Source organism: Astatotilapia calliptera, chromosome 7 (assembly GCF_900246225.1).
Source record: "Astatotilapia calliptera chromosome 7, fAstCal1.2, whole genome shotgun sequence".
NCBI lineage: Eukaryota > Metazoa > Chordata > Actinopteri > Cichliformes > Cichlidae > Astatotilapia > Astatotilapia calliptera.
The window spans coordinates 63,157,328-63,170,490 of NC_039308.1; the positions used below are offsets into that span (position 1 = coordinate 63,157,328).

Below are 13,163 nucleotides of genomic sequence, written 5' to 3' on the forward strand. Positions count from 1 at the left end.
TTGGTGCAGGCACATCGTGTTGTAAGAAGAGACAACAAATGTGGAGTCTGAAGCAAAGATAAGAAGATGCAGAGATGGGAGGAGGTCTCCCTCTGCTGATGCCTAATCATATATGTCCTGAGAATATACTCAAAATCTTCTTCTTCTTCTATCAACTGCTCCCTTTAGGGGTCGCCAGAACAGTCATTTTTTGCACATGAACAAACCATTGCAGGCTTTGTCTTTCTTTCCTTTCTGTCCAAACTGCTCAACCCGACTGTTTCTCTGATATACTAATTTCTCAATATGCTCACAACAATGACATTCTCAAAAATGAAACCGAATGCGTGACAAAGTAATTGAATCTTTTCAGTGCTTTTTTTTTTTTTTTAGCTGCATAACAGTCCGGTATAACATGGGGATCTTTTAGTTTATTATTCAATAAGCTGAAACAAGGAGCACACATATCATACAGCTCACTAACACCCTAGCATCACAGGAAGGTAGTATATCCAATGCGCTTGCGCATTGCCAATGTTCCCGGAAGCACATCCCTGCACGTGTAGGATTTGACAACCTTGAAAAACTATAAAGTAACTATCAGCGTATGTCTGTCAGTAAGAATTTCTAGGGATGCCAGTAACACGACTGCTGTGAGTATCAAGTGTTTTGTTTAAATAAGAAGCCTCAGTTTTACTCGTGGATACATTGCTAGTCATCTTTTCTGGCAGTTTAACCTAAGAAAGCAAGCTATTGCTAGCATGTCTCCCAGCTGACCTGTATGCACTCTGTCCTGAATGCAGTCGGATTAGTCCACGTTGCTGTCAATAACTGTCAGTGTATTTTAGACTGCAAGTTATGTGCTCACTGTGAATTTCAGATAACTAAGCAATAAGAACTTAGCGGGCGCTAGCCTGCTATGCTAAAAACAAACGGCATAACATGATGTTGGAGTTGTTGTGCAGTCACTTTGCAGGTTGGTGAAATTGCAGCAACTAATCTGCCGCAATATTAAATCATCGTAGGGGTAATGTGACTGTTTACGAGGTTTAACCCACGCTTATTAATACAGGGTGCTGTTATTAGTGCACCGTAGACATTGCACGGGAAATGTGTAGCTTGTATTGCTGAGCTACGTAAATACAAACGATCTTGCCTAATGGGGGACCACCGCTAAACAGAAGCATCATAAACACATTTTTTCTATTTGCTCAAGATCCAATAAAATGCTACACTGCTAATATTTGATCATTTAGGTTTGGAGACTTGGATTTGTCTGTTTTTCCAAGTTTCATGGAGAAGTTATTATAAAGCGTGGCAGTGCAAAACAAACTCTCTGTGTGTGTATTTAATAAAAGATTGTTTCAGTGTCTCATATTCCTTTGAGTCTCCCCCATTTACCGGCTGCATTTGTTTGTGTCTGGAGGAAGACACATCTTTGACCTCACATCCTTAGGTATAGACCAGGAGTGCTAAACATAAAGCCCCGATCCTGGCTGCTGGATTAACTGTATTTTTATAAGTTTTACAGCTTTTCCTGCTGATGACAACCTCCCCCATAGCCATTCATACTATACCGAATCAATGTAAGCAATAAAACAGTTAAATGACAGAAAAGCTCCGTTAAAACAAGAAAATTTCAAACATCGACAGTACTTTTTTAAGTTTTATAAATAGGGACAGTTTGGGCAGTGAGCTGCCAGAACTTTTCTGTAATCTTTCACATTTTTCATGTAGAAAAACTGCAATGTGCTGTCGAAAATGCACTTCTTTATTTTATATTAAGATATCTCAGGGATTAAATGTGTAGGGAAATCTGTTTACACTGATAATAAACTGAGTTTTATTCGGCCAGCTTAAGATCAAAGTGGACCTTATGTGGCCCTCGATGTAAAATATATTTGACATCCCCGGTCAAGACCTCTGTAGTTCAATGCTCTTGATTTCAGACAAAGTTATTCTTGCCCATCCTTATTTCTATTTGTTTTTTCAATTTGTCTTAACTAAGTAAAAGGAAAGATGCGCTACCTGCTTATATGGCAGTGAGTAAAATCTCCAAAGAAATTCCGTTCTACGCATTTGTGTGAGCTGAAAGTTTAAGGAACTGTTCCAGATATTTTTAGTAGAAAAGGGAACCCTCTTGGTGCTGGACTGACCTCAGCTGCTTATCTTAAATCAAACAAAGATTAAAGACATAATTTTACTTGATCATCTAGGTAGCAGTTATTGTGCTTTTCTTTTAGACAATATTATAGGATTTATGGGAACGATATCAAGGATAATAAGAGCCAGCCTGTGCATATCTCCTCAGATATCCTCTCTACCAGCTGGGCAATCCCCAGCTGAGGATCTTCAGACCTAGCTGGTTTCTGACCCTGGTGAGGCCGGGAAAAGAGCAGCCTCAAGACACTGTCCAGTTTCGCATCCCAATGGAGTAAGTCTTTGATTATAAACGTTAATATGTATGAGTTCATTACCATACACCTTTATTTATCACACCGTTCTCAGGTAAATTGATTTTGCAGCACATAATACTTGGAGAAACTTTTACTATGCACGGATTAGTGAGTCTGTATTTATTCTCAAGGTTGCCTCAAGTTTAGACATGGTTATTTGTCCATAAAATATAAAAGTGTGGTTTGCAGTCCATTTTTTGTTTAAGCTAATGGATGCCTATTATTCTTTGAGTAGGAAAACATAAAGGTGATTGCTGGAAAACTAAATTACAGTCTCTCGTGTGTTATATTCTTCTCTATTTTAACCTCCTAGGACCTGGCGTCCACTATTTTGGGTTATTTAGACCAAAATACTAAATTTTGCTCTACAGGGCCTGATATCCACTTACGAGGACATTAAACTGCTACTGTCCTATCAAAATTTTAAACGAATTTCCTGATATGTGGCTCTTATTTTTCTTAAAAACAAAAATAAGGTAAAAAAAAAAATCTGGTAATTCTTTGTTTTTTACATTCATCGGGCCCCAATATTCCCAAATATCAAAGAGAACTTAAAAATGCATGCCATGGAAGAGTTCAGGTCTTAGGAGGTTAAATGTGTTTGTGACCCAACATCAGTTCACTGAGGCTGAAAATTGTCTTTTAGTTTACATTTAGGTATTATGCTACTCTTTTCCCTGATGTAAATAACAAAGACCTCACAATGTCTCAGCTCACAGCCCCCTTTCCCCCAGCCCTAAAAAAAAAATCAACAAAACTCAATATTTTATTTGTCATTCACTTACTGCATGCATACTTGATTCATTTCAGCTCCGTGTGAGACTCAGGGAAACACTGCTAATATGACTCAATGTGTAAAACAGCCAGTAAATCCCACGCTTAACTTCCTGTTAATACTACTTTATTTAAATGCATCGTTACTTTTTCAAGCAAATTGTCTTTTATAATCACCAGCACTGGCCTCTAATCACCTCTTTCTGAACTGTAAATGAAAAGTCCTGAAAAGTCTTTTGGGAGAGATTTGAGTATTTCCTAACATATTAATTTAACAGATCTCACGATAGAGCTTGTTGTACATAATTATTATAACTTATATATCAGATATAATGCCTCTGATCTAAAATACTTTTACGTCAGTGGAATATTTCATTTATAGTTTTATTGCCACAGTGTTTTTTTTTCCTGTCTTTTTCCACGGCGCCATAAATTACATACTAGTCCATTTGTTTAGTCCTTTCAGGCTGCCGTTGCCCATAAATGCAGGTGCTTATCGTTTGAAGTCTGCGTATTGTTCCAGTTGTAAATTTGTACACACATTAATCAAAAATCACAAATGCTTACTTGTACATACTGGCCCTTTGTAAGCATTCACTCTATCTATCTCTCTCTGTTTAAGTACAAGCTGTTCAGCTCTAGAGCAGATTTCCTTGGATTGAGGATCCTTTTTTCTTTTTTTTCTTTCTCCATATGCGATTGATAATGAACACAAAACAAATGAGTAAGAGTGGTCAAGTGACTAATCCAAGAAGAGAACAAAACAAAACTACACTAAACTTAAAAAAGATATAATGAACATAAAATAAGCTTTAAAAAGACCCAATCATTTTTTGCCCTGTATAGGCTGTAAATTTATTTTAGAGTTTAGACTATAGTAGTTTCAGTTGAACGTATGGTACAATGAACATATGTTTTGCATTTAGTCTGCAGTAATTTATTTTTACTGCCACAGTAACGGTCTTGCGGGACCAGTAATATGTCCCTGATGTTTGATATTGTGGCCACCAGGTGGTGTGACAGGCTCAAAAACAGAAAACGGAGGCCTCAGTCTTCCACAGTGTAGATAGTGTGTACCACCTCATGATTATCCTCTAATGAGCTTAGTTGCAACAATGACTTGTGACAGGCCGTCATTTCACTCTCACATGGAGAGTGACGCATTAGGTGAGGTCAAAAGTACTTTTATTTGGCTTTGAACTGGGGCATTTGAATCAGTTTGTACACATCGAGTCTTCACCATTAGTCTCTCAGAGAAGCTGCATCAACAGTGAGACAGAAAGGGAAGGCAAAACTAATCTTGTCTGTGTAGATACGATGTTCTTATTTTGTCAAGTTTCTGCTGTATCTACTGCGTCACTAAACGTGACAGGGGGTCCAGTCATCACTTAATAGTGACAAGCTGATTTTGACTACCGCTACAAGCCAAGGTCACTGAGGTTACCAGCACTCCTGAGGCAATGAGAAGCCCAGAACCCACACTGGGGAGAAAAATTGAAGTTTGAGGCAGATCATCTATGTGTCTCTGGTGGGGTTTAGACCATAATCTGTTCATCCAGGTGCCTGGCCTCCCACTCTGATTCTTGCCTCTTCTCTGCCAAACTCCTAGGGTGCTTATGTAATTGTGTGTGTGTGTGTGTGTGTGTGTGTGTGTGTGTGTGTTTTTCTGTATATACTTGTAAGTGTGAGTCCGTTTGTGCGAATGGTGTGTTTCTTTGTGTATATATGCACAAAACTGGGTAAGTGCAGGGTGCGTGTGTGTTTATAAGGGTGTGTAAGGTGTTCTGTTTTTTTCCTCACAGTCTTTGATGCTTGCGAGAGGTGCATGGCTGATTGATATGCTGCTGGGGCCTCAGTGTGTGCTTGGAAACACTGTTATTTTTTTCACTTTTCTTAACAACATCGTAGTAAATGGACCCACACAGAGAGACAATGACAAATGTCACTCCCACTCCCAGTTTATTGATAAGTCTGAGTCACTGTGGCAGTGAAAGCTGTTGTAGTTATGATTCTCAAGTGTAGGCGGTGTAAGCGTGGGTAAATTTTAGAGCCGAGCAGCTGTTAATGAGAACTGGTAACTGTTGGCGTTCTCAAGAGAATAACACAAGGTGGCCTTTATCTTGCTGACACCTGGGAGCTAGATATCCATAGTTGTTTGTCTTGCTCTCTTTTGCTTTTCTCTAGTTTTCGTACTTTTTGGCAGTATCACTCACTTTCTGGCATGTCTTCCTCCATCCTTTCCCTCTGTCCCACCCTGGGCCTGCTGTTTATTGTGCTTTTCTTAAGCACTTTGCTATGTGTCCAAAATCAATCCTCCTTTGACACTTGTTTTTTGAGACACCTGGGCTGTGTTCTCTGGAAATTCTCTTTCTACCTGCCAGAGGGAGGTATTTGTTGGTCTTTTTGATTGTTCTCAAACCTTTTGTGCTATGTAAGTATTTCCCCTCTGTTCTATAACATCATCAAATTTCTAGGCTCACACCCACGCACACCTTCTTGTACCTCACCTGGCATGGCGAGAGGCCAGTACACTCTCTCTCACACACATGCACACAAAGAAAAGAGCATGCCATTGAACTTTCAGTTGAGTCTGCTACACAGTCACATTTCATGCTATGCAGACTAATAACTATGAAACCAGACCATGCTGTGGTTTCTCACTCTAATCAGACTTGAGCGAACTGACCCTGTAGTACTGCACCTCACGATTTCTTTTGCCAATGGTTCAGTTCCTGGACCTAACAGCGTTGGAGTCACCAATATATCTGGTCACCTCTTCAACGTAATAAGCACACGTTTGAAACTGTGCCATTTTTTTTTTCATGCTTGTAAACCCAAGTTAATGTCATATTAAGTCATTTAGCCTGTAGATTTGTGATGTAAACTCTATTGACCTGTTTCTCGGTAAGAACTTTTGTGACTTTCAATGACCGGCTCTTTGATCTATTTTTGTTCTATTGTCAGGCTGCAGGGCAAATAAAAAAACTCTAATCCTTCACATGCTGCTTTTATGCTCTCAACTTCTCAACTGTCTCTTTTCTCCTCAAGTCTCGGGTTCCTTGGCAGCTTTCCCTCTAAACAAAGTCGGCTACTATGATCTTGATACTTAGTGTTTAGCACTTTATGTGTGTGTGTATTGTCTCTGAAGATGGGAGGGTTAAAGTAGAGACTGTACGTATCTCAACCTAAAATTGACAATGGGCAGGTCAACAATGTGGAGCGGCTTTCATTTGCCTTTCATCTGTGCAAAAGGTACTCTCCTGTTTCATTCTCACCGCTAAACCACTTTGACGCAGTGCACTTTGATGTTCATGTGTGCATGTATGAGTATGTATGGGCTGTGTAGTGTACCTTCGATGTTTAAACTATTGTGTGTGTATATAAAGGCCTTATTAATTTAAGCTAGTTTAATGTTTCCCTGACATTCACCATAAAAGTGTGCTGTTTGTCTTTATTAAGGCATTTTTCTTCAGTGTATAATCCATGTATTATTTCTTGTAAGACCACGACCCCCCCCAAAAAAAAACCAAAAAAAAAAAAAACCCCTGTTAGATTCACAGTTGATGCAAGAGCAATTCAGACAGCAAACAACCAGTGCCTGAGATTTCTTTCCCTAACTCGTCAATAATTCTTTCCATTGGGTTCTGGTGCAGAACCAGTTCTCCTTGATTCTGATCCTCTGGACTGAACGTTTAATAGTTTTACTATGTAAAGCTCGGATATTATCAAGTCATGGTGGATGGAGTCTGTGGGCTGTATCGGCTGGTCATTAGTGACTTTCTTGATGTAACCCCTCCCAGAACCATTAACGTCAGTGGTTCGAATAATGTCTCTGTGGTAGCTTTGTTTTTACTACCACCAGTCTTCTTTTTTTGTTTGTTTTGTTTTGTTCTTGGTGAATAAAAATAATGATGAAATACATGAACTGGTTCTACACTGGGTGCCACATCGGGGTCGAGAGGGTTATATGTGATCATAAAAAGCCTAATGGCTCCTGATGAGATCATAAAGGAAGGGCAATTTTTAAACTGTAATGTGTGTCTGTTACTTGTAAGCTGTAAACCAAAAAGGCTATGAGCAGCCAAATATTTAATGCAGCTCTTTTTTTCTTTTTTCTTCGTCAAACAAGGGGCCAATTAAATGTCTTTTAGTAGTTTCTGAACAAAGTAATCTTTCTATGGTTGTGACAGCAAAATCAAGCTTATACAAAGTGATGTTTATCTTAAAAAAAAGGAAATAAAGCACTATAATATACTTTCCTACTCTAACCTTTGTAGGCCACAAGCCTAATTCAACCCTTCACACAGCGCTTTACTCCTAGACATTTGGGTTTGGTCTCAATCACAGACCTCCAGATTAGCAGATGACCTACTCTTCCTCTTGAGCCAAGAGCAATGCCATATTCTTACAATGTAATGTTTTTAGAGTGGAATCAAAATCAGTTGGTACATTTTTGTGTTCATAATTCCATCAATTTTGACAAGATCCCCAACTACACTTTGTCTTACGGATGACGATCATTTGAGCCACAAATTTTTATTTTGGATTCATCGTTCTGTAAGACTTTCAGGCATTGATTTGTTTTTGTTTTTTTAAAGATAATTTGGCATGCTTCAGACTTTTCGACCTGTTTTGATATCCTTTAGAATGGCTTCTTGACAGTCACCCTTCCATTTAGACTATGATGATAATGCATCTATTATTACTTAAATTAACAGGTTGCGGATCAATGGAAAGGCCGTTCATCTGCTGTAGACAGAGTATAAGTTGCTAAGTTTGCTAAGTTGTCTGTGTAGACCCAACACTGGCCCATCCCTGACTAAGGTGCCTCTTTTGCGATTGAGTGATTCATATGTAAGTATTAAGTAGCTTAACAAACAACGAATATTCCTCTGAAAAAAATAAAGTACTGGAGTGAAAAAGCAGCCAATGTCCAGAAAAACACTTTGAAAGACTTTGGGAAAGCCTGGAAAACTATTGCACGGTACTATAGTGGAACTTAATACTTGACATATGAATCACCATGACTAGGGATGGGTACCGGTTAGGGCTGCTCAATTAATCGAATTTTAATCATGATTACGATCTGGGCTTTCAACGATCATTAAAAATGACTGAGCCGATTATTAGCACCTCCCTCGTGCTTTACTCTCGCGCTGCTCCGTGTGGCAAATCGAGCGCACCTCTCCGCATTTCGAACAGCGTCACAACAATTAAGAGGACCCGAGGGAAGCTCGGAAAGCTAAGCAGAAGTTATTTGGAGAGGAGAGTGACTGCCGTTGGTTGAAAAGAGAGGTAAAAAAAAACTTCAGTGGTTTGGAAACATTATGGGTTCGCGGAGTCAGATGTGTCAAGTAGACATAGTTTGTAAACTTTGCTACGGTGTCGTAGCTGCACCACAGAGCAACACTGCAAAGTTCACTAAACTTAGATGTTTACATTTTTCATTCATTTTTTATATTGCAAACATATTATAATTTTTTAAAGTCATTATTCAATACATTGTTATTGTTAACCCTTTAAAGCCTGTCAGAGCAGCACGCTCCGTTTTGTGTAACTATGTTTAAATCCCTGTAGAACCTGAACCATGTAAGCTAGCGCAATAATTATTTTGCATATGAAACTTACATCTCATGCCATCAGCTTGTCCTCGGTCACGGTTTCCTTCCATAAAAAGCGCTTGCAGGAACAAAAACATAATATTCCAGAAACACGCTTTGCCGATCCGATCAGCTGTTCGTAACACTTCCCACAGTGAAACAGACGTCAGCGCAAACTATCGCACGTCACTTCCTGCCCGAAACAGGAAGTGACGTCATTTCGTGGAAAATTTAGTTTTTTACTTGTAGGCCTTAAAAGCCTATACTGGTGTTTTTATAAGTCATGTTTGACTTTTCTGAATAGTTTCTGGGATGCTTAGAACTCGAATTGCACTGCTGGAAATAGTTTATTTTGATGCACATGCTGTTTTCTTTGCATCATAGGATTGTTTTTTTTGTTTTTCCTGCAGTGTATATAAAAATTGCTATATCTCCAAAATAAAACTATGAAGACACTCAAAATAAATTTCCTGTTGTTGTAAACTATTTTTTGCAACTTTTTTGTATTTAAAGTTTTGAGGGATAAACCTCTTAAATTTCTCCAAGTAGAAATATATGTAAAAAAAACCAAAATGATTTTACATTTTTTTTGTAGTTTATTGCACTTTTTTGCAATTAATGTAGTTACTGTGGACTTAATGAATACATATTATTAAAATATGGGCTATAACAGTTGTATTGATGTATAGCAACTTGAAATGCTCCCACAAATGGCACTACAACATGTAAAAAAATAATATAAGCTCTGGCGGACTTGGTTCTATAGTAGGTCTTAAAGGGTTAAATATCGTCAAATAATCGAGATCTCAATTTCAGTGAAAATAATCGTGATTATCATTTTTGCCATAATCGAGCAGCCCTAGTACTGGTATCTGGTGCCATGATGGCACCGATTCTGACATAAACGGTAGTAACCAGACCGAAAAACAGCGCACATTTCGGTGCTTTTTTTCCCTGAGATGTGATACACACAGGCGAAGTGGTCAAAAGTCTGGCTGTACTTCACAGCAAAATATGCAGACTCAGCAGCAACAAGTGCTTTAAGCTGATACTGTGATACTGTCAAAGGAGGTAACACCTCGAATCCGATGAAACACCTGGCGACGCATAGCGTTTTTTTTAAAGCCGAAAAATGCGCCGTATTTGATAGCTTGGTGGTGCTGCGGGTGTGGTGCCTGTTATCGGACCCGCAGTTAGCAACATCCCCCAAAAACCCGAAGAGGAGAGTCCTGGCCCCTAGCCCTGCCAGTGTAGCAGAAATGATGACGGATGATGATGCAGCAGCAGCCGTTCTTCTCTGCGTGAGTAGCTTAATGTTGTTCGTGTGTAATTTACGTTGAGTAGACTAACCACGTTATTAAATTAATGCATGTAAGGTGAACTAGCAAACACCGTCATAGTTACATGCGGCTGTCTTCTTGTTTGATGGCAGATACTCCCTTCACCCTGGCCAAAAAGGCTAAAATGACCAAAGAAAAAGTGGAAAACAGTTAAACATGAGAGGTTTTTGGACAAAGTTTGTGTTTTTTCCATTGTTTAAGCACTGCGTCCAGCCAAGAGTGATACCATATATGCCCTATAGCTGCAGAAAAGGCTAACATTGTTATCTTTTTACAAAAAAAACAGCTGAACATGAGAGGTTTTTGGACCAATTTTGTGTTCTCCATTCTTTAAGCACCGGTTTGAGCACCGTTTAAGCACCGGCACCGTTTCAAAAGTACCGGTTTGGCACCGGTACCGGATAAAACCTAAACGATACCCATCCCTAACCATGACCCTTCAATATAAAGGCAAATTGAAGGGACTCTTATTGTGAATTGATGCTATATAAGTAGAACTGAATTGAATTCAACTTGGGTACCAGGTTGTCATAGCTTATTACAGAAAATTGAGATTTTGTTGACACATTAAGGATAGCAGTTCTAATGGGAGTTTTTCAGTATTGTCATACACTGTCAAAGCCACCTCTTGCTCTTTTTCAAATGTGTCCTTTCACCTACTTCTTTCATGCTTTCAGAGCACAGGTGTAAATTGACTACCTAAAACCAGTGGATGTGATACTGATAATCTTTTTGGCTCTATGCGAGTTAGCCCACATTTCAGAATAGGAACGATCCAGAAGCTTGTAGATTCTTTGCAAGTGAGAGATTACATCTGAAAGCAACTGCAAGTAGGTTAATCTGCAGATTGATGAATCTGCTTTATTGTCGCACATAAACAATCGTGTCACAGCCAGACAGAGCAAAAGCTTCAAAAGCTTTACCTCGTTTATGTCATCCTGCTTCCAGCCCTTCTTTCTTTAACACTGCATGATATTAGATCAAGGTCCCTTGTCTCCCTTTACACTCCCCCTTTAACAATGCAGAACAATATAACTTTTTTAAACTGTTTTCTGACAATGAAGCTAGTGTTCCTGAATTAAACCTGCTTGGCAACAACGGACCATAATTGAACCTAATCCATCGTCTGCGTCATCTGATGCCCTTCTAGGTTTTGTGTTTGGAGTTCTTTCATCGTCTTGGCTGAGGAATCTTTGTAGCATGAGTGTTTGCGTATAAATATATACCAGTTGCTGAGGAACGATGCCGTTAGCCTTAGCAGTTGCTGGAGACAGGTTTTCATTCTTCCTGAGAGGCAGAAGTGCGAAAGGTTAGCTTGTGGAGTCAGATGGGTGTTTATACTGGGATGATGATCAGATGCTGCCTGCATCGCTGCTGGAGACGCCACGCCCTTTGTCTAAGTTTAGCCTTGTTTATGTGCACACTTAACTTGACATTTTCTCCTCAGCTTTCAGCCCAAGGCTTTCTTTCAGATTGGGTCCTGGTTTGTAGCTGAGATGGGAGTTATGTATTGACTCAGGTCACAGGAAAAACAGCTATCTCATGCAACCCCTGTCAAGTGTGTGTATGAATTTAGAGTACTGTATAAAAATGCAAAGCAGTTAGATATACAACTAATGCCATAAAGTGATTTTATTTATCAGTTAACTCCACACAATACACAATGAACAGAAAAAACACAACCTCATCAGTTTTTGTCTGCTTGTGGTTACAAATGAGTGCCAAAAACTTGGATAACAGTTTTTCTGTTTGTTTGTTTGTTTGTTTGTTTGTTTGTTTGTTTGTTTGTTTTGGTACATGAAGTGACTAATGTCAAATAAACAAACTCATGTTGGTGCTTGATATGTCACATTTCTGCCGACCAGTCCACATAAACAGGTACCCTCATTACTTCAGCATGGCTGTTTCACAGCGAGCTTCGGTTTCAATTTAGGTTCTGTTCATTTGCTCTTTTCCACAATGGCCAGTTAAAGCATTTTGGGCTTTAAGAAGCAAACACAGAAAAAAATAATAAGAGATGGCCCAAACACATGGTGGGACAACCATTTGTTTACACTAATCACAGCAATTTGTGTATGAATGGTTACAGTTAGCAAAAGGTGATACAACACACAAAGCAACTGAGGTCAAATTAAAGATGTGATTATTAAAAAAGAAAAGAAATGGTAGTGTATAAAAAGTAAACGGAAAAATATCCACCGTTTCACGATTTTACATGTTGTCTTTGCACTAGTTTTAATTAAATATTCAATTTGAATGATTTTCGAGTCATTGCAAATTTTTTTTATTTTTAATATTTCCATTTTACATGTATCACAACTTTTTTGCAAAGAGTTATAGTTTGGAAGACAGTTGTTGCAAAGTACATAACATAATACAAACATGAATCGCGGTTTGTAAATATACACTAGAAGCTCTTGTATCCAGCAGCAGAAACTTTAGCTCTACCCCCCCAAAAACAGAAATTTATATAACCTGGTAATAGAACTCTTTTTTTCTATGATGGATGCCATTGCTGTGTTTGTGGTGGCGGGATAATTTTAGTTGTAAAAGCAGTTGGGATTTAGAAATATTCTCCTCATTAATCAGGATCAGTTCACTGTGCTAATGATCCAGAAGAGACCTCAGTGGCCTCTAAGCCACTTTCTTCTCTTCCAGTTCCACGCAACTGCTTTCTAGGAAAACCCGACTGTGTAATCAGTCTTTCTTCCCCTCCTGATCTGACGTACCCCTGGTCACTTTGCTGTGCTTCACTGCCCTCTGGCACACACACTGTGAGACAGTAGTTATGGTGGAGGGGGGGGGAGCGTAAATGGAGCAGAAGACGGATTTGCATGCCACATCTTTTTCCTCTTGACAGTAGAGACAAATGCATCTAGAAATGCTCTCAACGAGATCCTTTTTTGTCACAGTAAAGCAGAAGCCTCTTCACACTAATGCCCCTAGTGGACCAGGACCACGATTGAATGTTGAGAGGATGAAACTCACTGCCAAGTTGGTTCTCACTTTTCATA

At 39.1% G+C, this 13,163-nt stretch overlaps 1 protein-coding gene across 1 annotated transcript in view; it reads left to right on the plus strand.

The window, feature by feature from the left end:
• The first annotated feature begins 492 nt into the window (after nt 1-492).
• Nucleotides 493-13,163, plus strand: part of mrpl23 (mitochondrial ribosomal protein L23) — a 47,885-nt gene continuing 35,214 nt past the window's right edge. Inside the window, exons 1-2 of the mRNA XM_026176472.1 lie at nt 493-632; nt 2,291-2,413. Coding sequence (XP_026032257.1) covers nt 613-632; nt 2,291-2,413 — 143 coding nt within the window. The 5' untranslated portion in view covers nt 493-612. The remainder of the gene's footprint in view (nt 633-2,290; nt 2,414-13,163) is intronic.